Genomic DNA, 27,906 nt, shown 5'->3' on the forward strand with positions numbered 1-27,906 from the left:
AAAAGTTGTTTACAGTGGCAATGGAGCTTATTTAGACATTTAAAATTACAATACAGTTGGCACTACAACTGCTCGACCATAACCTAGGAGACAGCCCAAAAGAAAGGCAAGCAATAAATATAATGCAAGATTTCATCAATAATTTTTTTATTGTCAACAATTATATATCCTGGCCCATTGCAATGGCCCCCCTACCCATAAAATAATTAACATATTGCTGTCTAACTTGACGGGCACTTTGGGGGGCCAAGCCAGTACGGACAGTATCCAGGCCTGTAAGGTTGGCTTCTATTTGTCCGGCCTCAGGCCCAACTGTGCCTATATAATTTGGAGAATGCTTATTTAAAAAGTTGTGCAGAATGCAGCACGATAAAACGATAAAATTAAGTTTGTATTCCGCCAAATTAATGGCTGTTTGAAACAGGCGGAACCGGCTGGCCAGAATTCCAAACGCATTCTCAACCACTCTTCTAGCTCTGGCCAGCCGGTAATTAAAAACCCTCCTCTCCGGGGTGAGGGTTCTTTGGGGGAATGGCCTCATGAGGTGCTTGCTGAGAGCGAAGGCTTCATCGGCAATGAAGACAAAGGGGAGTCCTTCCACGTTATCCTCATCAGGTGGCAATCCCAGGCCACCACTCTGGAGACGCTGGCAGAACTCCGTCTGGGCAAATACTCCTCCATCCGACATCCGGCCATTCTTCCCCACGTCCACATATAAAAAATCATAGTGTGCCGACACCACCGCCATTAAAACAATACTGTGGAACCCCTTATAATTAAAATAATATGACCCCGAATGGGGTGGTGGCACAATGTGGACATGTTTCCCATCTATAGCCCCTCCACAATTGGGAAAGTCCCAACGGCTGGCAAAATGGGATGCCACAGTCTGCCATTCCTGTGGCGTTGAAGGAAACTGGGAAATCAAACAAGAAAACCAAAATCAATTAATTTGGAAGCTAACATTGCAAGAAAATTAGACAATTAAAAACATTATTCCCCAGCATCAGTATAACATTCAATAATTTAATTGTTCTGGAATAACTAATATGGAAAGGCACACTTATCAGATTGCTCACCCCCTCTGATGGAACATTGATTACATTTTAGGGGGTTGTGAAATCCCTAAAAAAAATTACTTTTAGGACACGCAGGAATTTAGGGACTAAAAAGGCTACAAGACTGCAGTTGTCGCACTCTGCAGGTGCAGTTGCTAACCAGCTTACAGTAAATGAGGTAATGTAAAAAGGCATTCATGTTGCAAGGAGTACACAATCACATGCAAGGGCAATTAATGAAAACACTTTGAGGCTTGCATATGATTTGATGATGGAAATCAGCAGAGCTTCTGCTCATTTACTAAAGCACTGGAACAAATGCACTTGTAGAGTGCACATGCATTTTGCAAAGTGCAACATATATTTGCTTTAGACAAATCAACACCACAGAACATTCCAGCAAATTTTAACGAGGGTGGGGGTGGGGGGGTTGTGAAATCTAGATAATTGCTCATTAGCAGCACACTATTTGGAGTGAGTTTAGGTGGGGGGGGTGGGGGGGTTGTGAAATCTAGATAATTGCTCATTAGCAGCACACTATTTGGAGTGAGTTTAGGTGGGGGGGGGGTGGGGGGGTTGTGAAATCTAGATAATTGCTCATTAGCAGCACACTATTTGGAGTGAGTTTAGGTGGGGGGGGTGGGGGGGTTGTGAAATCTAGATAATTGCTCATTAGCAGCACACTATTTGGAGTGAGTTTAGGTGGTGGGGGGTGGTGGTGGGGGGGTTGTGAAATCTAGATAATTGCTCATTAGCAGCACACTATTTGGAGTGAGTTTAGGTGGTGGGGGGGGGGGTGGGGGGGTTGTGAAATCTAGATAATTGCTCATTAGCAGCACACTAAATACACTCAAACAAAATACATTCCAAATGAGTAGACTAGGTGGATATGTTCCCATCACTTCATGCTGGGAAGGTTATTGAAGGAAAATATACATGCATGACAAAAAATAACAGTAAAAAATTCCAGCATGTGTGAGGATAAAAAGGGGACATTCACACTATATTGCAATGATGGTAAGTAGTGTTTGAAGCAAGAAATACATCACATTATCAAAGATTACATAAAAGAACATGTGATGCTAATAAAAGAAAAATATCTTACCTTAATATAGTCCTTCTGCAGGACCTGTATGATGGCAGAACAGGTCTCTGGGATAATGATCCCCAGAGCCTGGGGGGAGATGCCTGTCGAGAACTTAAGGTCCTGCAGGCTTCTCCCTGTGGCCAAATACCGCAAGGTAGCGACCAGCCTCTGCTCCGGAGTGATGGCTTGCCTCATGCAGGTATCCTGCCTGCTGATATAGGGGGTCAGCAAAGCCAACAAACGGTCAAAAACGGGGTCCGTCATCCGGAGAAAGTTCCTGAAATCCTCAGGATTATTCTCACGGATCTCACGGAGCAAAGGCATGTGACAGAACTGGTCACGCTGAAGCAACCAATTCTTGGTCCATGAACTCCTCCTCGCCCTGTTCATGGACTGGTCTTGGGCTGAAGAATAAACTACAGCACCAAGCACATACAATGCACGAGCTCTACGACGAGTACGTACAGGTAACATGGCTTCAAAACGGTCGGCTGGTCAGAACGCACTAAACAGAACGCACTGAAGAACAGCAAGGCCTGTGAAGAATGACCTGAAAATCAGGAACGAGCGGCCAATAAAACAAAGATTTCTCAATGCCAACTGACCAAACGCACTGAAAAGCAGATACAAACCTCACAAGCACAGACTGAACAACAGTTAAAACGAACTGAAAAATACGAGTCTCACAAGCGCGAATCGTCTCTCACCAAACTTCTACTAACACGAGATAAACACGAGATTAGCAGAAGGAGCCCAAAGGGTGTCGTACGGGCTATTGAACTTCCGTTTTATAGTCTCGTCGGACTTGGTGTACGTCACCGCGTACTAGGCTGTCGTACTTTTGTGTGGTCGTGTGTGTGCAAGTCCGTTCGTAAGAAAGTCTGCCGCAAGTCCGCCGAAGGTACGTCGGAAGTCTGTCGGACAGGCTGTCGGACTTTTGTAGACGAAAAGTCCGACCGTGTGTACGCGGCATCAGAATTGAACTATTCCTGTTTGGTAAAGGATTTTATTTGTTGTTACTAATTGAACTAAAGTCTTATGCATTTTGATAAACCAATCATGTGTGAAGTAAATTACATTTCTTTTTTTACTTTGCACAATTTCCCGCTTAGAATGAATGCAACGCACATTACAATTAGTTTTCTCTGTAATATAGAAGATTATTGTGTAACACTTTTTAGACAGAAAGTGATTACAATGAGGGACAGACTACCAGAATTTAACATCTGCCAGGAGTGTGTTCCTTAGGTTTGGATAAAAAGTTGGAAGTACTGTAGGATGGGATGGGACTTGAGTTTGTGGCAACACAGGGATCATCATGAACTCTGGCTGATCACTGTTCACAGAGCGGGCAAATTAAATAACCTGAAGGGAACCTCCAGTTACTTCTGGAGACCATACATGTAATGCTGGTATTGCTGCCATGGCTAAATGTGGCAGCTTGGTGCTTAGTACACATCAAGCCACAGTGCAAACAAATAAAAATTGCAACAAGCCAACTAAAGTGCCACAACTCTGCATACACAATATGTATAATCTAGCAAATTGTATAATACAAACAAATATTTCTAAAGTCCAAAGTAAAAAGTCACCAAAGACTTTCTTCCATACGGTCACTAGATGAACTGTGCTCCACACAACCCCTTTGTGCTTTTACTCACCAGATAATATGGACCTCTTAGCAATACAGCATGTGGGTCTATTAGGCTTAAAGAGGAAGTAAACTTCCGTGTATTGTTTGTACCTATAGGTAAGCCTATATTAAAGTAGGTTGTGTAAATATCTCCTAAACGTGCGCCGTTTGGAGATTTTTACTGTATATGCACCTGATTACATCATTGGCGCATGCGCTCTGAAGGAATAGACACCCGTGCCATTTCTTCAGAATCCTGTGCCGTGACTGGTGGCTCTCATGCTCATGTGTGGGAGTGATATCACATAACTCCAGCCAGCCACACAGCCGGAGTCCACGGACCCGAAAGGAAGACGGGTAAAGATGGATGCAGCCTCCAGCAGGGACAACGAGGGCTTTGTTTGCAGGTAAGTTTAACATAATGTGCTAGTATGCGATGCATACTAGCACATTAATGCTTTCCTTCTGCAGGTCAGAACAAAGAATAACGAGCCTTTACTTCCTCTTTAACCTGGTGAATGGGGAGATGTAACCATCGATCCTCTGTTTCTTCCTATGTTATCACCACTCACACATGAAGGAAAGAGAATCCGTATAGTGTAGTAAGTCTTGTTTATTGTATAAAAATTTTAAAATCACACTTGCAGTGTTTCAGAGACACTGACACAGTTTGTGCAGGGCAGTTGGCTCGCTCCTAGAAATGGCTTGGTTTGCGCAACCTTGTGTGTGTTCCACCGCTGGCTGGACGTAACATCACTAAGGAACCAGAATCTAAGTTTGGTGCTTGGTGCTTAGGGCTGTGCATCCAACCCCCTTGTTGGTCACTAGGGTGCTGGTGGCCAAAGGTGTCCTATCAACCAGTGATACAAATCCAGCCTCATTCTGCTGCCGGATGGATGATTCACCAGCCAGGAGCTGATTGGAAACAAATGGATGTTGACTGACATTATTGACCAAATATGGCCATGAATGGATCTGCATCACTGGATAAGATGACTGACGAAGAATTTACACTGTGGACATTTTTTTTATAGAGGACATTATTGCAGCATGCGTGTGTGGATTTACATTGGTGTTTTTTTTTTTTTTTTTGTGGATGTGTAATGAGGGATATTACTGTATGTACCCCACACTCAATCAGGTTTACTCATTTTGGGATGAGCTGACTGTTCAGACATGTGTCTGAATGCTGAATGTTTGGAGCGTTCAGTGTGAACAAATGGGACAGCTTCCTGCTGTCAGTGGTTGCTAAATAAGCAGTTGGTGCTTGCACCGGCTGTGTCCTTATCACTGACCTCACACCTTTTTTTTCTGTGTAGTACCACCTAAAAACTCATACCAGACTCTTGCTGTAGAGTGTGCTAAGTGACATTTACAAAGAAAAAAAGGACAGTGGCCCCTCCAAAGCTCCCAATAAGCTCCCAATAAATACATTGAAGACCCTTGGAAGGGTCTGTGTGCTGATTTTTTTTTTAAAGAAGCCGGCAATGAAATGTCATTTGCTGGCAATTTTATTATTGCATCCCCCCCAGCATGCTTTTTAAAGGAACTGGAAAATGTTCATGTTTTAAGTATTTAGAAAAAATCACTGCACATGAATGAATGAAATGTAATGTATTTTTTTTTTATTTTTACATTGTTCCATATTCCCAAGGGCAGTGCCCACCCATGTTATTTTTAAAGACTCCCTTGCCTTTTAACCCAGAAAATGGTAATTTTTTTGACAGATTTGTCTCCCAATGATTTCTGTGCGGTCTTGGGTTGGCATCTGAACATCTAAAAGGAAGAAAACACTCATAGGAGAAAAGACAAAAAATAGCTGCACACCCCAGTTGGACTGTCAAAAAAGAGATGATTATCCCCTATGAGGGTTTTTTTAGCAGCCAACAAAGTTTGAAAAAATGTATTAAAGAAGTAGCATAGTAAGTAGTTTTTATTTTCACAAAGTATCAAAAAGTATTGCTCTGGACATAAACAGTCAAAACATGAGCTGTAGTACAAAAGCGATGAACAATAAAAACAGTGCCAATGGCATAGCAGTATACAATAATAATACACGATGATGGTTACACCATAGAAACAGTAGTACATAAATCTTGTGTGTGAGAACTGACGTGTTTCGACCCCAGCGGGTCTTCTTCAGAGGATATAACTAAACTGCAAAGGTATCAGCATATGTTAAAATTCTTAATTAAGAGATGGAAAAGAAAAAAACTTTAAGCAAGTGTTTTTATATATTTATATTTACCGGTCGCATTATATTAAGCCATGGTAGCCTCTGTATGGGAAAAACTCCCCTTTACTTAATCCCAACGTCTCCCAACGGCCCAGTCAGCAAGGGGGTTGCCTATGCGTGCCTTACGAGGAGTCACACCCCAAATGGTCCCCAAGGTTCAGGGAGGGCAGCAGAGGAGGAGGGCATGAGCGGCACCTATAGTAAAGTATTGTAGGTGATGAGTGAACACCTCGGAAAGAATGATTGAGGAATTTCCATATGTGTTTATACATTACTATGTTTATGCATATGCGCTATATAGATTGATATCAAATATTGCATCTGAATGGTCTATATAAGAGAACCAATAAAAGTAAAGAAAGAAAGGAAAAGAAAAGGGAAGAAAAGAAACCAAGTGAGAAGAATATGGGTAATGACAGGGAGGGGGGAAGGGGAAAAAAGGGAGGGGAGGGAGGGGGAAGAGAAAAAAAAAAAGGGGGGAAGGGGGGAGGATGAAGGAGGGGGGCTATGGGTGTGATAGTGAGGGAAGGGACAGAAAAAGAAAAAGAAGGAAAACATAGACCAATTCCAGTTACACATGGGGTGAAATAAATGTGGCAAATTATGCTAAAAATATATGTAGGTAAATTGAATTAAAATAAATTAAATAGGAGTGCCAAGTGAAGATAGAGAAGTGAAGGGGCCAGTGAAAAGCTGAGCTGTGTCCGAACACCACAATAAAAATAATCAAACCATGTGCAAATGAAGAGCACCCTGAAGCCATGCAAATAAAGAAAAGTGAAGGTGAGTGAGTAGTGTAAGTGGACTAGACGAATTTACCTTGACTGGTGTAAGGACAATCGTTTCGATTGAAGGAGAAATGTGCATAGTGTGGGGCAATCTACAACATCAAAGTTCATATCAGTGAGTAAATTGTCCACAGTATTAGAATATAAACAAACAGCCATGGTGTGATCCACACACCATTGGATTTTATGAAATTGTATAAACAGTCTTACCGGTCCACAAAGGGCTCTACCAACATGCAAGCGTCCGATGGAGCATTGGGGATAATACTAAAACCCCCATAATGCTCAATCTACCTATATGGGTGAACTAATTTACCTCAATGACATGCAGGTGCTGTCAATCCACTGCTCCATTGGTCCCCCCGATAGGGAAAGTGGCGCTTGGCGTCACTTCGTGTATGGTTCCCCGGGCCTTCCGGAAGAAGAAAGTCTCGGCTCTACCGTCATTTCCACGCAATTGTGAAAGCGCCATGACATCACGCGCACCCGCGGGCATGGTCACGGCATCCGGGAACGATCCGGAATGCTGCTGGCAGGGGAAAAGTGCACCCCAGGTGGTGCTGCCACCTGGAGGGTGCTTGGGGAGGCACAGGGCCCTTGCGCCTCCCCACCCTGCCAGGAAGACATGCAGTAGCAGATCATCTCCCTCGCTGAATTGGCAAACCTGGGATGTGTTGACAAGCTATGAGGGAGAAAGATAACGGGATAAGAGGCCAACCACCAGTATTACATGGCACACCGATATTGATGCATATTGTATACACTACCAATGGCAAACATACATAATTACAACATAAACAAATATACATAATAAGAAAATCTTTATAAACTGTGAGCTATTAAGGTGCAAAGCAGGGTCCAAGTAAATTCATCTTAATGGTATAGCGGATAAAGTGGAATCGCATGCTTAAATGCCGTCCCACTTATCCAATTTGGAGAAACATTTAAAACCATCGTAAAAACTAATAAATTGAAATGTAGGGTATGGAGCATATCCCGGGTGGATTCCAAAAGGTTCCCCAACCAACACGTCTATCACTTATCGCACAGTATGATGAAATATAATAAAATAAATAATTAAATGGGGGCGTGCGTATTACCACAAGGTACAGGGTATACAAGATAAAAAGAAAAAGAAAAGGAATGAAAAAGGGGAGTGCCTGGAAGATAAAGACCCTGGTTATGTAAGTTCGAATGACATGTGTATCCTGTGATGGTAATTCCCAGCCCTAAGAATGTTCGGGAATAGGATACCATAATCATTGTGTTTTACCTGAGGAAAAACCTCGTAAAAAAGGGGCAAACAAAATGGATTAGTTGAGGCCAGGAGGTGAGGTGGCCTGTAGTTGAAATAACCATTTCTGTTTTTTTTGTTATAAAACCTTGTTCCAGTCACCTCCTCTGTGTGGAATGTGCATCCTGTAAACAGTTGTCAATGTTACTTTGGGTACTGTGTATTCGTGTACAGAAACAACATGTCTTCCTACGGAAGATATGGGTTACCTATTTGCATACTGTACATGTGTTTGGATATACGTTTCCAGAATTCCTGCTTCGTTTTTCCTATATAATAGGTGCCACATTCACACTCCATGAAGTATACCAACCCTCGAGTCTGGCAATTCACGAAGTGTGTGGGCTTAAATGTTTCTCCATTGGGAAGATGAAAAGTCTTTTCTTTTCTGATTAGTAAACAATACGAACAATGCCCACATGGGAAAGAGCCAACTATGGAGCAATGTTTTGATCTTTTGTTTTCGTTTTTATACTCACTTTGGACAAGTCTGTTCTTTATTGAAGTGGCTCACTTATAAGTTATGGCTGGTTGGTTAGAAACAAAATGTCTAAGACTGGGGTCATCCGTTAGGATGTTCCAATGTCGCTGTAAGATGTTTTTAATGGCCACATGTTGGCGTGAGTAACGCATTACAATGCGAGTGGGGTTAGAATCAAAGCTCTTAGGAGATTTGGATTTGGACAACAGATTAGATCAAGATTGTCTTATAGTTTGGTTGTATGCCTTCTTGAGGCATGATCAACTGTATCCACGAGCTAGGAGACGACTTTGGAGGTTTTCAGCCTCCCTTATGAACAAGCTATCATTGGAGCAGTTGCAACAAAGTCGCAAGTACTGCCCATAGGGGATGGAATTTTTAAGAGGTACGGGATGGAAACTGTCCGCATGAAGTACCGTGTTACCAGCAGTCACCTTGCGGAAAAGGGTACTGGATAACTTCCCTTCAGGTGTGGTTGAGAGCGAAACGTCCAAAAATGTGACACTATCGTGATTATAGGTCATGGTGAATTTTAAATACTGATCACTGATGTTAATCAAATTAAAAAATTCAATTAGTTTGGCCTCCGGTCCCTCCCAGTCGTCAATATACCTCAACCACTTGGAGATGTGGCTGGTGTATGAGACAAGACTCTCGTCATCCAGGAGGGACTGCTACCACTCCCCCAGGTACAGATTGGCGTAGGATGGGGCACAACATGTACCCATAGCTACGCCCTGCACCTGAAGGTAGTGGGAGTTATCAAAACTGAAATAGTTGTGATACAATATGTATTGCAGGCCACTGAGGATGAATGCATTTAATGCAGAATCGTAACGTGAATTATGTTGAAGAGCCCTCTGCACAACAGAAAGACCGGAGGTGTGGGGAATACTGCTGTATAGAGCCTCCACATCAATAGTAACAAGAATGGACTGGTCTGAAAGTGTGAGATCATTGATTAGTTGTAAAAACTGTATGGTATCTCCGACAAAGGATGGCAATGATAGGACAAGAGGTTGAAGGTGAGCATCTATGACACGACTCAAATTTTCTAACATGGCCCCATTGCCGGAGACAATGGGACGACCAGTAGGATTTTTGGGGTTCTTGTGGATCTTGGGTAGGCTATAAAAGTAGCCACTTTGGGATGTTGGGTCCTAATAAATTCGTAAAGATCCTTGGTGATAGCGCCGGTGTGGAAGGCGCTATCTACCATGTTATGGAATATAGAGTTATACTGATTGATATTAAGAACAGAAATTTGTGTTACACAAATTTCTGTTCTTAATATCAATCAGTATAACTCTACATTCTATAACATGGTAGATAGCACCTTCCACACCGGCGCTATCACCAAAGAAAAGACTTTTCATCTTCCCAGTGGAGAAACATTTAAGCCCACACACTTCGTGAATTGCCAGACTCGAGGCATGGTATACTTCATGGAGTGTGAATGTGGCGCCTATTATATAGGAAAAACGAAGCAGGAATTCTGGAAACGTATATTCAAACACATGTACAGCATGCAAATAGGTAATCCATATCTTCCCGTACACAACTACACAGTACCCAAAGTAACATTTACGTACAGCTCTTTACAGGATGCACATTCCACACAGAGGAGGCGACTGGAACAAGGTTTTATTACAAAAAGAACAGAAATGGATATTTCAACTACAGGCCACCTCACCTCCTGGCCTCAACGAATCCATTTTGTTTGCCCCTTTTTTACGAGGTTTTTCCTCAGGTAAAACACAATGATTATGGTATCCTATTCCCGAACATTCTTAGGGCTGGGAAATACCATCACAGGATAGATATGTAATTCGAACTTACATAACCAGGGTCTTTATCTTCCAGGCACTCCCCTTTTTCATTCCTTTTCTTTTTCTTTTTATCTTGTATACCCTGTACCTTATGGTAATACACACGCCCCCATTTAATTATTTATTTTATTATATTTCATCATACTGCGCGACCAGTGATAGACATGTTGGTTGGAACCTTTTGGAATCCACCCGGGATATGCTCCTTACCCTACATTTCAATTTATTGGTTCTACCGATGGTGTTAAATGTTTCTCCAAATTGGATAAGTGGGACGGCATTTAACCACTTCCCGCCCGGCCCATAGCAGATGATGGCTGGGCGGTGGTTTAGTTACCCTGACTGGGCGTCATATGACGTCCAGCAGGATAACATGCCGCCGCGCGCCCGTGGGGGCGCGCATCACGGCGATCGGTGGATCGGTGTGTCAGTCTGACACACCACAACACCAATCTCCGGTGGAGGCTCTTTACCACGTGATCAGCCGTGTCCAATCATGGCTGATCACGATGTCAATAGGAAGAGCCATTGATCGGCTCTTCCTCACTTGCGTCTGACAGACGCGAGTAGAGGAGAGCCGATCGGCGGCTCTCCTGGCAGGGGGGTCTGCGCTGATTGCTTATCAGCGCAGCCCCCCCTCAGATCACCACACTGGACCACCAGGTATTGCCACTAGGGCCACCAGGGAAGGGGCAACATGTGGATGGCCAGGTATGTACCCCATGGCCATCCACATGTGCCCAGTGTGCCCAGTCAATGCCCAATCTGTGCCAATCAGTGCCCATTTGTGGGGGAATCAGTGCCATCAGTCACGGTCATCAGTGCCACGGATCAGTGCCCATCCATGCCCATCAGTGTCCACCTATCAGTGCCCATCTGTGCCAACTATCAATGCCACCTACGAGTGCCTATCAATGCCACCTACGAGTGCCCATCAGTGCTGCCTATGAGTGCCCATCGGTGCCACCTATGAGTGCCTATCAGTGCCGCATACCAGTGCCACCTATCAGTGCCCATCAGTGCCACCTATCAGTGCCCATCAGTGCTGCCTATCAGTGCCCGTCAGTGCCACCTCATCAGTGCCACCTCATCGGTGCCCATCAGTGCCCGTCAGTGCAGCCATATCAGTGCCCATCATTGGAGAAGAAAACGTACTTATTTACAAAAAGTTTTAACAGAAACAAAGAAAAACTTGTTTTTTTTCAAAATTTTCGGTCTTTTTTTATTGTTGCATAAAAAATAAAAACCACAGAGGTGATCAAATACCACCAAAAGAAAGCTCTATTTGTGGGAACAAAATGATAAAAAATTTGTTTGGGTACAGTGTTGTATGACCGCGCAATTGTCATTCAAATTGCGACAGTGCTGAAAGCTGAAAATTGCCCTGGGTGGGAAGGTGTCTAAGTGCCTGGTATTTAAGTGGTTAAGCATGCAATTCCACTTTGTCCGCTATACCATTAAGATGAATTTACTTGGAACATCATTGGTAATAATTATTCATCATCTTTATCCACATGTGGACCCTGCTTTGCACCTTAATAGCTCACAGTTTATAAAGATTTTCTTATTATGTATATTTATTTATGTTGTAATTATGTATGTTTGCCATTGGTAGTGTATACAATATGCATCAATATCGGTGTGCTATGTAATACTGGTGGTTGGCCTCTTATCCCGTTATCCACCTCCCTCATAGCTTGTCAACACATCCCAGGTTTGCCGGTTCAGCGAGGGAGATGATCTGCTACTGCATGTCTTCCTGGCAGGGTGGGGAGGCGCAAGGGCCCTGTGCCTCCCCAAGCACCCTCCAGGTGGCAGCACCACCTGGGGTGCACTTTTTCCCTGCCAGCAGCATTCCAGATCGTTCCCGGATGCCGTGACCATGCCCGCGTATGCGCGTGATGTCACAGCGCTCTAACAACTGTGGCGGAAACAACGGCGGAGCCGGGACTTTCTTCTTCCAGAATGCCGGGGGAACCATACACGAAGTGACGCCAAACGCCACTTTCCCTACCGGGGGGGGGGGGGCAATGGAGGAGTGGATTGACGGCACCTGCATGTCATTGAGGTAAATTAGTTCACACATATAGGTAGACTGAGCATTATGGGGATTTCAGTGTTATCTCCAATGCTCCATTGGACGCTTGCATGTTGGTAGAGCCCTTTGTGGACCGTTAAGACTGTTTATACAATCTATACAATTTCATAAAATCCAATGGTGTGTGGATCACTCCATGGCTGTTTGTTTATATTCTAATACTATGGACAATTTACTCACTGTTATGAACTTTGATGTTGTAGATTGCCCAACACTGTGCACATATCTCCTTCAATCGAAACGATTGTCCTTACACCAGTCAAGGTAAATTCCTCTAGTCCACTTACACTACTCACTCACCTTCACTTTTCTTTATTTGCATGGTTTCAGGGTGCTCTTCATTTGCACATGGTTTGATTATTTTTATTGTGGTGTTCGGACACAGCTCAGCTTTTCACTGGCCCCTTCACTTCACTATCTTCACTTGGCACTCCTATTTAATTGAATTTAATTGAATTTAATTCAATTTACCTACATATGTTTTTAGCATAATTTGCCACATTTTTTTCACCCCATGTGTAACTGGAATTGGCCTATGTTTTCCTTCTTTTTCTGTCCCTTCCCTCACTATCACACCCATAGGCCCCCCTCCTTCATCTCCCCCCCCCTTTTTTTCCTCTTCCCCCTCCCCCCCTCCCTTTTTTCCCCTTCCCCCCTCCCAGTCCTTACCCATATTCTTCTCACTTGGTTTATTTTCTTCCCTTTTCTTTTCCTTTCTTTCTTTCCTTTTATTGGTTCTCTTATATAGACCATTGCAATATTTTATATCAATCTATATAGCGCATACGTATAAACATAATGATGTATAAACACATATGGAAATTCTTCATTCATTCTTTCCGAGGTGTTCACTCATCACATATGATACTTTACTATAGGTGCCGCTCATGCCCTCCTCCTCTGCTGCCCTCCCTGAACCTTGGGGACCATTTGGTGTGTGACTCCTCGTAAGGCACGCATTGGCGACCCCCTTGCTGACTGGGCCAACCGTTGGGAGACATTGGGATTAAGTAAAGGGGAGTTTTTACCATACAGAGGCTACCATGGCTTAATATAATGCGACCGGTAAATATAAATATATAAAAACACTTGCTTAAAGTTTTTTCTTTTCCATCTCTTAATTAAGAATTTTAACATATGCTGATACCTTTGCAGTTTAGTTATATCCTCTGAAGAAGACCCGCTGGGGTCGAAACGCGTCAAGATCTCACACACAAGATTTATGTACTACTGTTTCTATGGTGTAACCATCATCGTGTATTATTATTGTATACTGCTATGCCATTGGCGCTGTTTTTATTGTTCATCACTTTTGTACTACAGCTCATGTTTTGACTGTTTATGTCCAGAGCAATATTTTTTGATACTTTGTGAAAATAAAAACTACTTACTATGCTACTTCTTTAATACATCTTTTCAAACATTGTTGGCTGCTAAAAAAACCCTCATGGGGGATAATCATCTCTTTTTTGGCATCTGAACATCTTTAATGTTTGCATAACACTGCTGAAACCAAACCCAAGGCAGTTTGGTTCATTGCTACCCTGTTTATTTTAAATGGGGATTCCAGAATGTGACAAGTCCCCCAAGACCCTCAAAACCACTGGGGGGAAGAGACTCTTGTCACCATCAACATGGGGATATGTTGTCTTGCCAGGTGGAAGGGCCTGGCAAGGTACCCCCCAATGTTGCCCTCCCAATGCTGATGCATGTGGCCTGGTGTGGTTTAAAAGGGGGCTTATATATATAGAGATATATAACATGGAACATCTAAGATATAACCATGAGGACTCTAGAGAGGGATTCATTAAGAGATGGGAAAAGTGGAAAAATTTTAAATCAACAAAGAAATATAGTGAGATTAAGATTACTTAGAGAAGAGGAGAAATGGGTCTAGGAGTGGGGTGGGGGGTGGGGGGGGTGGAGGGTAAGGGTAGATAAAGGTTTGGAAATAAAATTTGTTAATGTATATCCCTATTGAGTAGGGAAAATATTTTTGCTTCTTTGTGTATGACACATATTGATAAAATAAAGTTAGAAAAAAAAAATAAAATAAAAGGGGGCTTATGCTTGAAGCCCCTCTCTTTCCTGACCAACAAGCATGCATGATCATGCAAAGGTTTTGTATGGATTTCAGAGGATTCGTATCTTGTTTTCTGTTTTGTTTCTTTGCATTGGAACTATCTTAAAATCTGTTATCTTTAACCTTTTAAATCCTTTCCAAATTATGTGTGTGTGTATGTGCGTGTTTGTGGGGGGTTTATTCATGTGGAGTTAACAGCATCACACATGATCCACGTATTTTTTTTCTTTTGGAAGGTCACTTTTACTTTAGTGCATCCTACAGGTGAAACATTTCATCCCCTAAACATGTTATTTAACAGAATTATGCATGTTTATTTTTTCATTTTAGACATTATTAAAAGAGTTGCTTCTCTTGTAGCCACATATTTATTCATTTATTTATTTGCTATGGTGCATGTCCCCCCAGGGCAGTGCCCCACTATCCATACCCTTTGTTTGACAATTTCTTGCCTATTAGCCTTGAAAATGGAAATATTTGATTTTCAAGACTTGCCTCTTATTGACTTCAATGGGTTCACAATAACATTCACAATTTGCATTTAAAATAGAATCCAAGAACATTCACCCTCCACTAGAGGTATCAGATTGAGCTGTGATATTAATAGTCATTACTGATCTTCCTTTTTTAAAAATTCAGAATGATTTGCAATATCCGTTTCAAGTGTGTAACTATTATTCAATGTTTTAGTACAAGTAGAATTTTTATAGATCATAAAAAAATACATTTTTAAATATATGGTAATTTTATATGATGATAAAGATAACTTTAACCTAAAGCCTTAGAGCAGTGGTCTCCAACCTTTTTGGCACGAGGACCGGTGTTGTGGAATAAAAGCGTGCCAAGGCCCGGATGGGGTTTATGCGGCTTTTCGTGGGCAATTTGTCGGGGAAATGACTGGTGTTAGCGTTTCAATCATCACAGCACCATGGCTGATATGGTGTCAGGATGATTGAAGCACATTATTTCTGTCATTATATTGTAATATAAAATGAAATACTTCAACTTACCATAATGCAGAATCTGCCACCAGATGCAGAGTGTCACTTGCCACCTTGCCTGCCACCAGATTTGGTTTTACACTTTCCACGTCGCCTGCCTCCAGATGCAGTTTGCCACTTGCCACATCACCTGCCACCAGATGTGGATTGTTACTTGCCATGTCACCTGCCACCAGATGTGAATTGTCGCTTGCCATATTGCCTGCCACCAGATGTGGAATGCCATCTGCCACCAGATGCAGTTTGTCACTTGGACACACCACCTGCCACCAGATGTGGATTGGCACCTGCCACCAGATGTGGATTGTCGATTGCCATGCCACCTGCCACCAGATGTGGTTTTCCACCTGCCACCAGATTTGGTTTGCCACCTGCCACTAGATGTGGTTTTCCACCTGCCACCAGATTTGTTTTGCCACCTTCCACCAGATGTGGTTTGCCACCTGCCATCAGATGTAGTATGCCACATCACCTGCCACTAGATGTGTATTGTTGCTTGCCACGTCGTCTGCCACCAGATGTGTTTGCCACCTGCCACCAGATTTGGTTTGCCACCTGCCACCAGATTTGTTTTGCCACCTGTCACCAGATGTGGTTTGTCACACCTGCCACTGTGGTGGCAGCACATGCCAGTGAGGAAGAACAGCGGTGATGCGGGGCCACCGGTGAGAAATGAGCTCATCTCTCTGCTGTCCTGCCTCACCTCCAGCAGTGTAGCGCGCCCCGCTGTGTGGGCAGAAGAGTGGTGATCCGGGCTGGTGGGCGAGATGATCTCATCCCTCTGCTCCCCCACCCCACCACAGTGAAGCGGCCCCGCTGTGTGGGCAGAAGAGCGGTAATCTGGGCGGACGGTAAGAGATGATCTCATCTCTCTGCTCCCCCTCCTCACCACAGTGTAGCGGCCCCACTGTGTGGGCAGAAGAGCGGTGTTCCAGGCAGACGGTGAGAGATGTCATCTCTCTGCTTGCCCGCCGTCACCCGTCAGCCCGGCTGCAAACAAGCCATGGCCCGGCAGTGGGCCGTGGCCTGGGGGGTTGGGGAACTCTGCCTTAGGGGTATCTATGAAAACAATCAGGGGAAGTCATAAAGTGTCTAAGGCACTTCTTAGAATTCTGATGTGCCTCCACATGACATGTAGGTGTACAGAAACGAGGAACTTTGTATTTTTAGGTGATGGAGCCTGATGGGGATTCACAGATACTAGTTATCCATTGGATCTGCTCCACCTGTGATTGACAGCAGGTTGTGGGTGGATCCATAGCCCATTGACAACCTGCTATCGGCTGTAGAATCCATCTACTCTCTGCTGTCAATTACCAGAAAAGAGCGGACCTGATGGAGTACTAGTGTCTCAGCTTCCCTATCATGTTCCACCCACTGTAAAATCATTGGTAGCCAGAAGACTGCTGGCTGAGGACATTTTGCAAAATTACCTTTAACATTAAAACTAAGGCTTTTTTTTCATAAAGTTTTTTTCATAAAGTTGGAAAAAACTATTTATAATCATGAGTATTTGACTTCATTTAGAACAGTAAACTGTAAAAATGTACAGTAATATGAATCTAAACATCTCTATTATTGTTTCTGGTTAAGATTTTAATGACCCAGTTTTCTGATTTTAGAGTTGTCCTGCTATGAGATCTGCTTCGAATGACAATAATGATGTGAAAAATATAACTCTTGGACCTATATACCAGAAAGGTAAGACCTATTTTTATAAAGACTATTTTTGGAAATATCTGATGTATCCTAAATATTTAAATTTGAATATGTAGTTCACAAAACAATGCTTATCAAAGAAGGTTTTATTTGTACAGGGGACACAGGATCTTTAGTCATTGCACTGGGTATTGTGCATTTACCTTCAGGTTATTGGATACTGGTAAAAAAGAGACAGGGACATCCCCCTATATAAAACCTCCCACTCCCAGATAGGCACAGTTTTTCACTAGTGATGGTTTGGAGAAATTTCCTTTTCCGATTGAATTTTCTCATGCTGATCATTCTTCTGATAGTATTCATTGCTGCACCATAGCCACTGCAACTACTTTGGCAGCAAGGGTGGTTAAATCTCCTTGCTGTTGTTCAGCAGCTCCTGTCTCAAGGAGTTATTACCCCTGTACTAAAAGAGGAAAATTTACAGGGATTCTGCACAGACCTCTTTACAGTTGGCAAACCAAATGGAGGAGTCTGTTCCAATTTGGATCTAAAGATTCTCAATTCATTCAGAAGTTCCACATGGAGACTGCCAGGCCAGTAATTGCCTCCTTCTTTCTGGGATACTTTTTGCTTCAGTAGGCATTCAGGCAGCCTACTTACACATTCCTATCTATCCTCCCCATCAATGTTATCCATATTTCTGTCAGCTAACATCCAGTGGACAATGGAGATCCTGCAAAGCCTTGGCTTGATCCTCAGCCTACGAAAGTCATTGATGTTATGGCCCAGTCCAGGATCTTCCTTCCCTGGGAAAAACTTCTGTCTTGCTTTGTGCCTGCATGATTTTCCTGGATTTAAAGGTTGCCCCTTTGAGGCAGTACCATGTCTACATTTGCCCAGACTGTTGCAACTCACTATTTCATCAGCATGGAACATAAGGGACTACCCCTATGCATCTGACCCCAAGCCCAGACTCTCCCTTTAGTTTGGGGTTTCCAACCCAGTGCTGGAGTCACTTCCACAGTAGGCTTTTATGTCACATCCACATAAAAGTTCATAAAACATCCACAGAGCTGGAGGACCTGACTTGGACCAGTGGAGGCTGGTTGGATTTTCTTTTGGGGGGGCGGCAAACAACCACCCCTCAGGCGGCCGGCACTACCACCCCCCCGGGTGGCTGGCGGTCCGTCACTTACCCAATCTAGGGATCTAGGTGGTGGGCAGTGGTGTGCTCTCCTTCTCTCCTGGGGTGAAGGCAGTGGCTCTGGTGTCCACACCTCCAGCGGCTTCCTCCACCGTGTGTCTCCTCTCTCTTCTGCCTAAGCGCTAGGCATCCAAAAGGGTCACCTGATGCTTTGACCAATTGGGAAACAAGTCTCACGTCCTGATGAGTAATTAATGGTGCTGTGCTGTGGACTCTGACATGAGTGATTAAAGTGAACTTGAGTAAAGTTCAAATGCAAAAAAGTAGCAGTGTGAATCTTAAAAACTGATGAACAAGGTCTATAATAAAGTGCAAATGCAAATGACCTAACTGTAAATCTTGAAAAGTGACATATAATGCATGAAACATAAACAGGTGAGTTGGTGCAAAAGTGCAAAGTGCAGATGATGCCGTGTGAGACACTGCATAGTACGGAGAAAAAAAATGGCACATGGTGATATTGCAAAACATGAAAATGAATATAAATCAAACAAAAAATCCAATGAGCCACCACTTTGCTCAAATACAAATACAGAGGTGTAGACTAGCCCCAAAGAATATAAAATACTATATCAGCTCCTGTGCAAGATAAAGTAAAACAGTCCAAAACTGATGAATGTGTTATATTCACAGTGAACCGTGAAACAAAGCTGGCCGATGCCTGGCCAATCCACTGTAGTTTCACCTAAATGTGCACTAGCCCCTCACCTTACTGCTGTAAGGTTACAGCATGAACTGGATCTGATGCCACAAACAAGGGTCTTCAGAGGGTTCCTATATGGATGGATGCAGCAATGGATCCTTAGAGTGGGTGGGTGCAGCCTCCTCTCCAGTTAGCTCAGTTAGGGTGGTAAAGGTGGAAGAAAGATCCCAAATAGCATACTACAACTTAAAACATAGTTTTATTAAAAATACATAGAGTTGGTACACTAACTTGGATTTAAAAATCTCAGGTAACACTCCACTAGCTCGTACGCTTGTGTCACTTACACTTTCCGCCTATTGCTCCAATACTGATGCGTATCTTAACATCAAGTGACTTCATCAGGGGTTAAGATCATAGAAAGGAGATATATTATCCTCTTACATTGTAATGAAGGATGATGGGCACTCCGTAGTACAGTAACACAGGCACCGTGGGAGATAACTGTGCTGGATGCAGTACAAAGACAGAGCCTGAGCTGACAAGCATAACACAGCAATACCACTGTGAGCGGAGACTCGGTACACAATCCCACCATTGGGAGTGGGCGGGGCTACAGCAAGAAACCTACTATGTGTTATGCTCTGCTGTATCAGCAAGTCAGTTCAGACTCCGTCTTTACACTGCATTCAACGCTGTTATCTCCCACTGTGCCTGTGTCTCTGTACTGATCATCATTTGTTACAATGTGGATGTTATGTTTCCTTTCTATTACAGATGCTAGATACTAACCATTTTCCTGTGTCATTGCTTTTCTTGTATCCTCTGAGTCTGCTGAGCCTTACTTTCGGATGTCCCAGAGTAATGACCAAAGATTCTGTGTCCTGTACTGTATGACTAACAAAATTCCATTTTTGACTTACCAGTAAAACCCATTTATGGGAGTACAGAAAGGGACACATACCCCCCTCCTCTTCTGAACTCCATTTTTGTTTGTTACAAAACTGAAAAACCATTCTTGAGTGGGAGGAGCTAAAAAGGAGGATGTCTTTGAAAACATCCCTTTTTTATCCAATCACCTAAAAGTAGCTACATAATAGCCAATGTAACAAATAATTATCCTGTGTCTCAAAATACACTCCAAGAAAAAGATTTTACCAGTATGTCAAAAATCATATTATTTTCCCTCTTTGTATAATTACTGTTATATGCAGAATATTCAGGCATTTTACTCACATCACAACCCACACATTTTACTTGCACTATTTTTACATGACATATCTTTTATATTTATAAAAGGAAATCAATGGACTAAAACAATGGCTAAAATTTTAAAATAACTTGTTGATGTAGAAGTAATGACATGCTGTTCTGTTTTTTTTCTTTTATGTCTATTCCTTTATTTGTAACAAATTGGATATGACACCTATAGTAGGCATCATTTCAGTAGCTGATCTGATAAACTAGAAATAATTGATAAAAAAAGAACAATAATGCTTTAGAATTCTAAAAATCAAAAATTAAGCTAATAATTAAGTTAATAACAAAAATAATAAAAAGTTCATCATAAAAATGATGTTAATAATAGTTGTATCTTTATTTCACTTTCAGCTACTACTGTTCCGCCTGTTGGAGGTGAGCTTGTTTTTTATATAATTAGCTGTAATTGAATTTTATAGTACATCACATATGAAAGAAGTATACAATAGAATTAAGTAGACATTCCCTCATTGGTTGCTGGTAAAACTATGTGGCTGAAAAACTGAAGGAGTTAATTTCATCCATGTGGAGAGCAGCTGCGCTCATTTTCGGCACCCAGACAGAAAAAGGGGAGATTTTAGAAGCATAGAAATTTCCCCCAGCATGATTGTTTAATAGAAATGAATTCAAATGTGTGTTGATATTTGTAGTTCCCATCACAGCAGCTTTGGGAGCTAATCAAGGCTCCGACGTATATATATATTATAGAACAAACATGATGAATAACGTAATTTTGCTATAAAATAATTTTTTTTTTTGTATTTCATTTCCAGTTAATCTGTCTTCTGGTGGAGGTAAGAGAGGAAATTAAATATTGTAATGAATTGTATTTAGCCAAAGTGGATAAAACTTGGCTGACTGGTGCAGTAACTCATTGGGATTAAAAATGACTAAATTATTAGGCGGAGTCCCTATTCCAGGGAAGGCGTGTTCCTTTCAAACATTCTTTTAAATTAGGTGGAATTTCAGTAATGTGAAGGTTTTTTCTTTGTATAGAGGGATCAGGGTTATTCATTCTATGGGAAAACCTAAGTGTCTTAGAATAATTCTAATATTAGCTCTGCGCCCATGAAAAATACAATTTTCTGATTGGTAAGTACAGTTGCTAATAAGGAAGGTAAAGATACTATACAGATATTTAAGAGGTCCAGAGCTGAATGTTCTAAACCAATATACTCAAAATAAAAAACAAAAACTCTAAATTAACACTGGTGAAAAATTATTCATTGAGTAACAAATGTGTTCACAGTATTAATAAATACACAAATCCTCCTCACTACCTTCTTAGAAAATATGCTCCTCAGAACTTTCATGAGCAAATGTGCTACCACTAGAGATGTGCACAATAAAAAAAATTCTCTAGTTTCAGATTCATTTGTTAAGTTTGTCAATTTGTTTTGTCATAATCATTATGTTAGAATGATTTGTTTTCAGGAATTTTTTGTATATTCAGATTATTTTCATATATTCGGATTTGTTTAATATTTTCTGAGTTTGTTTTGTATATTCGGATTTGTCTTGTATATTCAAATTCAGATAGTCCAACCCACAAAGTGAAATGAAATGAGCTGACTTCTACAATATTCAAAGAAGCGAATAGAAAAATAATAGAAAATAATTCCGGATTAATTTGTTATGTTTATTTGTTTTAAAGAGAAATGGAATGCCCTGATTGGATGAGATCTGAAAGAACGAATGGAACAAAATTAATTTCAGATTCATTTATTAGGTTATGATTCTGATGGATCCACCTCCATCCAACATCCATGTGTTTCCATTTCATATGTAGTGCATTTTTTTATTATTATGAAAAATGTTAATGCAAAATAAAAATGAGATGGAACCGAAAGAACTAATTGAGCAAAATTATTTTCGGATGTATTTTTTATGTCGTTATTTTTTTTTTGGAAGCTTCAAACATTACCAAAAGGCCCAAACTATTGCATCATGTCATCCAAATGAAACAAATGATTGTATTGGTTCATTATAATTAATTTTTGGATTTGTTGAAATTCATTACTATTGTCAGTCGGAGATTCATCTACATCTGAATCTCTGAATAATGATTTTTTTTTCCGAATTTTGATTTGTAACAAAAGGAATTGCACATAACTATCTACCACATAAATAGTGTAAGCCAATAAAGAGTTCAATAATATAGTGCTCTCAATATAATGCACGTGAACACATCTTTAGTGCCAATTCTATATTTTATAGTTTAATGTGTTTCAACGGAAATGTGATGACCATAGTGATAAGGGCCCATCCACATACATCTTGCAGAAAACTCATTCACTGGATTTCATGTGACCCCTTATATCATAAGAAGTTCTCCATGCGCTTTTTCTAGTTCTGCTGTTCCTCTTTAAGATCTTCTCCTTTGCTCCTCTGACCTCCAATCCCCTGCCTTAGAGCCAGTGTCCTCCAGCCTTTATGCACCACCAAATAAAATTTAGGAAACCCAAATAGTGTAACGCCATCTTATTTTATATAAACCAAAACATACACAAATGTTGCACTTACACTCTGCATAGATATAGGTATCGTACATGTAAACTGCACTACTGGCCCCCATCCATGATGACTGTGTGCTCCACAGACCAGAATCCCTGAATTCATCCTTTAGACGAAACATATTGGGTGGGGCTATACACGTAACATCACATCTTGTCCATGGAGTGTACAGACATCTTGGATTGGGGCCAGAAATAGAGGCATATGAATCTATGCAGAATGTGTGTGCAATTTGTGCATGTTGTGGTTAATTAAGTACACTATTTGGGTTTCCCCTATTTTATTTGGTGGTGGCATAGAGAGTGAATGAAACTGGCAGGGGATTGGAGAACAAAAGGAGTAAAGGAGGAGATCTTAAAGAGGAACAGCAGAAATAGAAAAAGCACACGGAGACCTTTCTTATGATATAAAGGGTCACAGGAAATCTGGTGAGTGAGTTTTCCATGAGGTGTATATAGGTAGGCGCTTATCACTATGGTCACAGGATACTTATTTTTAGCACGATGCACAATGATATATTACAGAATTGGCACTGAAGATTTCAATGTTTACACAGAAATTATATTAAGACAGCTATATTATTGAGCACTCTATTAGTTTTCACATTTTATGTGATAGCACATTTGTACATAAACCTTTTGGGATGCAAAGTTTCTAAGAAGGTAATGAGAAGGATTTGCGTATTTATTTATACTATGAGCACAAGGTTTTAATGTGTCACTCAATTAATAATTATTCACCAGTGTGTATTTATTGTGGATTTATTATTTTTTCAGAGAATATTAGTTTAGCGCATACAGTGCTGCCCCTCCTGAATATCTGTAAACTAAGGCTGGGTTCACACTAGAACACACAGAGGCTCACAGCAGGAGTCCGGTGTGTCTCCAATCACCGTTTCAGGTTTGATTTCAGGCCAAATTTTTGGCTGAATTTGGACCTAAAATGGACCAAAAGATGCACAGGGTCCTATGCAATTTGCACCGGACCCGCCTTGGAGATGTGTGAATCGACTCCATAGAGAGTCAGTCACAATCTCCTGCTGTGTGAATTGGATGCAGGGAATTCCTCATCCAATTTGCAATAGTGTGCACATGGCCCAAGAGTCTTATTTGAGGAAGCCCATTCCTTCCCAAGGACGGTACAGAAAAACCTTGGGTTAAGAGTAACTTGGTTTGAGAGTGTTTTGCAAGACAAGCAAATTTTTTTAATACATTTTGACTTGATATACAAGCGATGTCTTGATATACAAATAGCCTCAATTCACAACTGAGTATAAAAGAGAAGAGAGGCGCCTCTAAGTGTAGCAATATGGTTACATTTAATGAAGGTACCACATTTAGCAACATATTGCTACACTTAGAGGCGCCTCTCTTCTCTTTTATACTCTGTAGCTCCTGCTGGATTTTGCTTCTAATCCCCTTGTGGAGGCTTCCATTTGTGGATGGACATTTTATGGTTACACAACCTATCACATTGCTATAATCTTTTTATATGGACTATAAACTGAAAGACCTAGGAATAAATGGTTGTGGAACGAATCATTTGAGTTTCCATTATTTCCTATGGGGAAACCCACTTTGATATACAAGTGCTTTGGATTACAAGCATGTTTCTGGAACAAATTATGCTCGCAATCCAAGGTTTTACTGTATATAGAAGATTTCTCACAATTCCTCTAACCCAAGAACATTCTAAGGACTCATGTAAAGATGTCTTTAACCCCTTTGTGTCTAATGGTAAAACAAATGTTAACCCCTTCATGCATAAGGGTCAATCAAATCTAAATGCCTAAACCCAATTTTGCAATTTTGATATGTGTTAGTAAAACCGTACATATCATCTACTCTGTGCATCCAGGTAGATTATACCTTGTTTTTTTCAGGTCAAATTAGGCTTTCATTTGGTGGTAAGTGGTACTGGATAGCTCCTGATTTTTTTTATTATGAAAAGAAGACTGGCCCAAAATAGTAAAGAAAAAATAGTTTTTTTAAATATAGCTGTATATTTCTTGTTACTACCACAACCTACCGAAGAACAACCCAAAGTAGTGCAGACCAGACACAAAACTGCACGTTTTGCATTTTTTTACCTTCCTAAAACACACTGACGCTAAGGGGATTATTTACTAAAGCTAGAGAGGGCAAAATTAGTCACAATTCTGCAGAGAAACCAATTAGCTTCTGACCTCAGTTTGTTCAATTAAGCTTTAGCAATAAAACCTGGAAGTTGATTGGTTTCTTTGCAGAATTGTGACTAAATTTGCCCCCTCTAACTGTAGTAAATAAACACCTAACTGACACTAATACCAAATTACAAAATGGTTAAAAAAAAGCCTGCCCAAAATATACTGACAATGACCTTTGACCCGGACCTTTGACCCTTACTTGTCCCAAAACACTAACCCTGGCACTGACCTAGATCAAACCTTGATCAAGGTATTTTTTCTTTGTTTTTTATTTTATTACTAGTATTTTTTATTTTTTTTTACACACAGTTGTTGTTTGTCCCTCTGCAAGGAGAGAAAGAAAGAGTATCTTTCCTCTCCATTCACAGAGAAAGAAACACAGGGGTGGGCTTCACAGTGACTGATCCATGTGATAGCCAATCGGAGGCTATCGCAGCAATCAGGTGACCTGGAATTGGGAGTTCCAGGTCCCAATGTTTAGTACATGACCTGGGGATCACAGTGTGACCCTGGTCTCTGTGCTGGCAGAGCGCTGTGTTGTGCACTCCCAGCACAAAGACAGAAAAGCATATATGCAGCCCCACAGAAAAAAAAAGCCCAGTCCAGTGGAGGTTAAAGTGTCTGAAGCCCATCTGAAAGACTGGCCAAGCTCCAACTGCTATCAGTCTTTTTCATGTAATTACTGAATCAGTTACACATACGTTCGGAAGCAGACACTGATATAAGTGATTAGGAAGTATACTTAAAGGAGCAATCCACTGACAGTCTACAGCTGCTGTCTGCATGAACTTTTAACCTGCACATTGTATGGCATCCAGACAGCAATGAGAGTCCTCACTGTGCAATGTTTCCAAACCTGTCCACCTGCATTCCTCATCCTGATTCTTCCCCCGGGCAAGTACAGGGAACCAGAGACGGGCACTCGCTAGCAAAGCAGTTGCCTCCCTGCTAGTTGCTTGTTGGTTGGATGTGTATTGAGGGGGAACCCTCTCTGACATCACAACTAACATTACAGGTCACCTAGGAAGATGGGACAGAGTACTAAATCTACGTTTCCCATCAAAAACCGTAAATATCTTATGGTGCCCATGGGCAATAGAGTTGGGGGGATGTCCTCATATAATCTTTCTCTCCCAGACACATTATTCTGTAGTAAAGCTCTTACATTTGACTAGTTGGATTTGGTATACACAGACTGCGGGGGGGAGCGGTCACTGCACAGTTCTCCGATAATGTCTTACTGTTCTCCTTGGGGAGAACAGTGTACACATTGGATGATTGTTACATAAAGTTTAAGATTTTTTTTGTTGACCATTTATGTTGTTTTGTCTTCCAGGCACCGCTGTACCAACTGCAAAGCTCTTCATCTCCGCCATTGTTTTCCTGTTACTATTGTACTAGTATTGGGCAGAATTCACATCTGAGCAGAGAGTCTTTCAGGCATTTTTAATTGAGGGTTCTTATAAGTGTATTAAAAGCATTTTACAACTTCAGATGTTTTTGTTTAGCCAATAGGAAGCACTAGGGGGAGGAGAAGTTGAGGAGATTAGGGATGGAGAGCTGCTGTTTGAGTAGAAAACGAGTGACAAAATGCTCATTAAATGCTCATGTTGCACTTGCACTGAATTTTCAGGTGTTCCCATTGAAGTCTATGAGGCCAAATCTGCCAAAAAGAAGCTTGTGTACTTTTTCTGAGCGACAGGCATTTTGCTTCTGGTGACAGAACGCTTAGATGTAAACAGGGCCATTGAAATGAATGGGATTTGCCTTGCTGAGTATTTTAGAGCTACAAGCAGAAAATCACTCATCAGTGTGAATTGGTACCAGATTTGTAGATCGGTGTAATTATACATGTGGAAGGGTTCTATAAATACTCAAAGCAAAGCGTGATCTTCTACTGCAGACAAAGTCTTGGCAAGATGGTAAATATTGGGAGAACTTCTACAGTCCGAGTTCCCAGCATATCAATTAAATCTTATGCGACTTAAAACATGAAAACATTAATAAATATGTGAGAAGTTTGCTGACCAGCATAGCCAGGAGAAGGAGAAAAGACAAAAGCAGGTCAAAAATTTGGAAACTTCTATAAGACTAAAAACTCCCCAAAGTAGGAGGTTTCTCCAAGGTATGATTTACATCTGGGATAGATAGGAGATATATACAGTATGTGGGTTAAGGGGAATCTTTTTGATGGCATTTTATGTGATTATTTTCTATATCTGATTATTAAGACTATCACTAATCACTATTATCTTGGAATAAAAACAAATATGGAAATGCTTTTCAATAAATATCATACAGATAAAATAAATGGTGTGCAAAAGGATTTGCGTTGGTCTGTCTTTTTTGGAAAAGGTATATCATGGAATCCTCCCAGATAACTGATGTACATCATCTCACAAAAGTGAGTACACCCCTCACATTTGTGTAAATCTTTTCTTCTATCTTTCCATGTGACAACACTGAAGAAATGACACTTTGCTACAATGTAAAGTAGTGAGTGTACAGCTTGTATAACAGTGTAAATTTGCTGTCCCCTCAAAATAACTCAACACACAGCCAATAATGTCTAAACCGCTTGCAACAAAAGTCAGTACACCCCTAAGTGAAAATGTCCAAATTGGGTCCAAAGTGTAAATATTTTGTGTGGCCACCATTATTTTCCAGCACTGCCTTAACCCTCTTGGGCATGGCATTTACCAGAGCTTCACAGGTTGTCACTGGAGACCTCTTCCACTCCTCCATGACGACATCACGGAGCTGGTGGATGTTAGAGATCTTGCGCTCCTCCACCTTCCGTTTGAGGATGCCCCACAGATGCTCAGTAGGGCTTAGGCCTGGAGACATGATTGG

At 41.4% G+C, this 27,906-nt stretch overlaps 1 protein-coding gene across 1 annotated transcript in view; it reads left to right on the top strand.

Annotated features, from left to right (window-relative positions):
• The window catches only part of LOC141147854 (uromodulin-like), a 144,635-nt gene extending 117,276 nt beyond the window's left edge, over window positions 1–27,359 (top strand). The window contains exons 16-19 of the mRNA XM_073635021.1: window positions 17,211–17,289; window positions 20,706–20,729; window positions 21,128–21,148; window positions 26,390–27,359. Coding sequence (XP_073491122.1) covers window positions 17,211–17,289; window positions 20,706–20,729; window positions 21,128–21,148; window positions 26,390–26,454 — 189 coding nt within the window. The 3' untranslated portion in view covers window positions 26,455–27,359. The remainder of the gene's footprint in view (window positions 1–17,210; window positions 17,290–20,705; window positions 20,730–21,127; window positions 21,149–26,389) is intronic.
• The last annotated feature ends 547 nt before the right edge of the window (window positions 27,360–27,906 follow it).

The sequence above is a fragment of the Aquarana catesbeiana genome, linkage group LG06 (genome assembly GCF_042186555.1).
Source record: "Aquarana catesbeiana isolate 2022-GZ linkage group LG06, ASM4218655v1, whole genome shotgun sequence".
In the NCBI taxonomy this organism is placed as follows: Eukaryota; Metazoa; Chordata; class Amphibia; order Anura; family Ranidae; genus Aquarana; species Aquarana catesbeiana.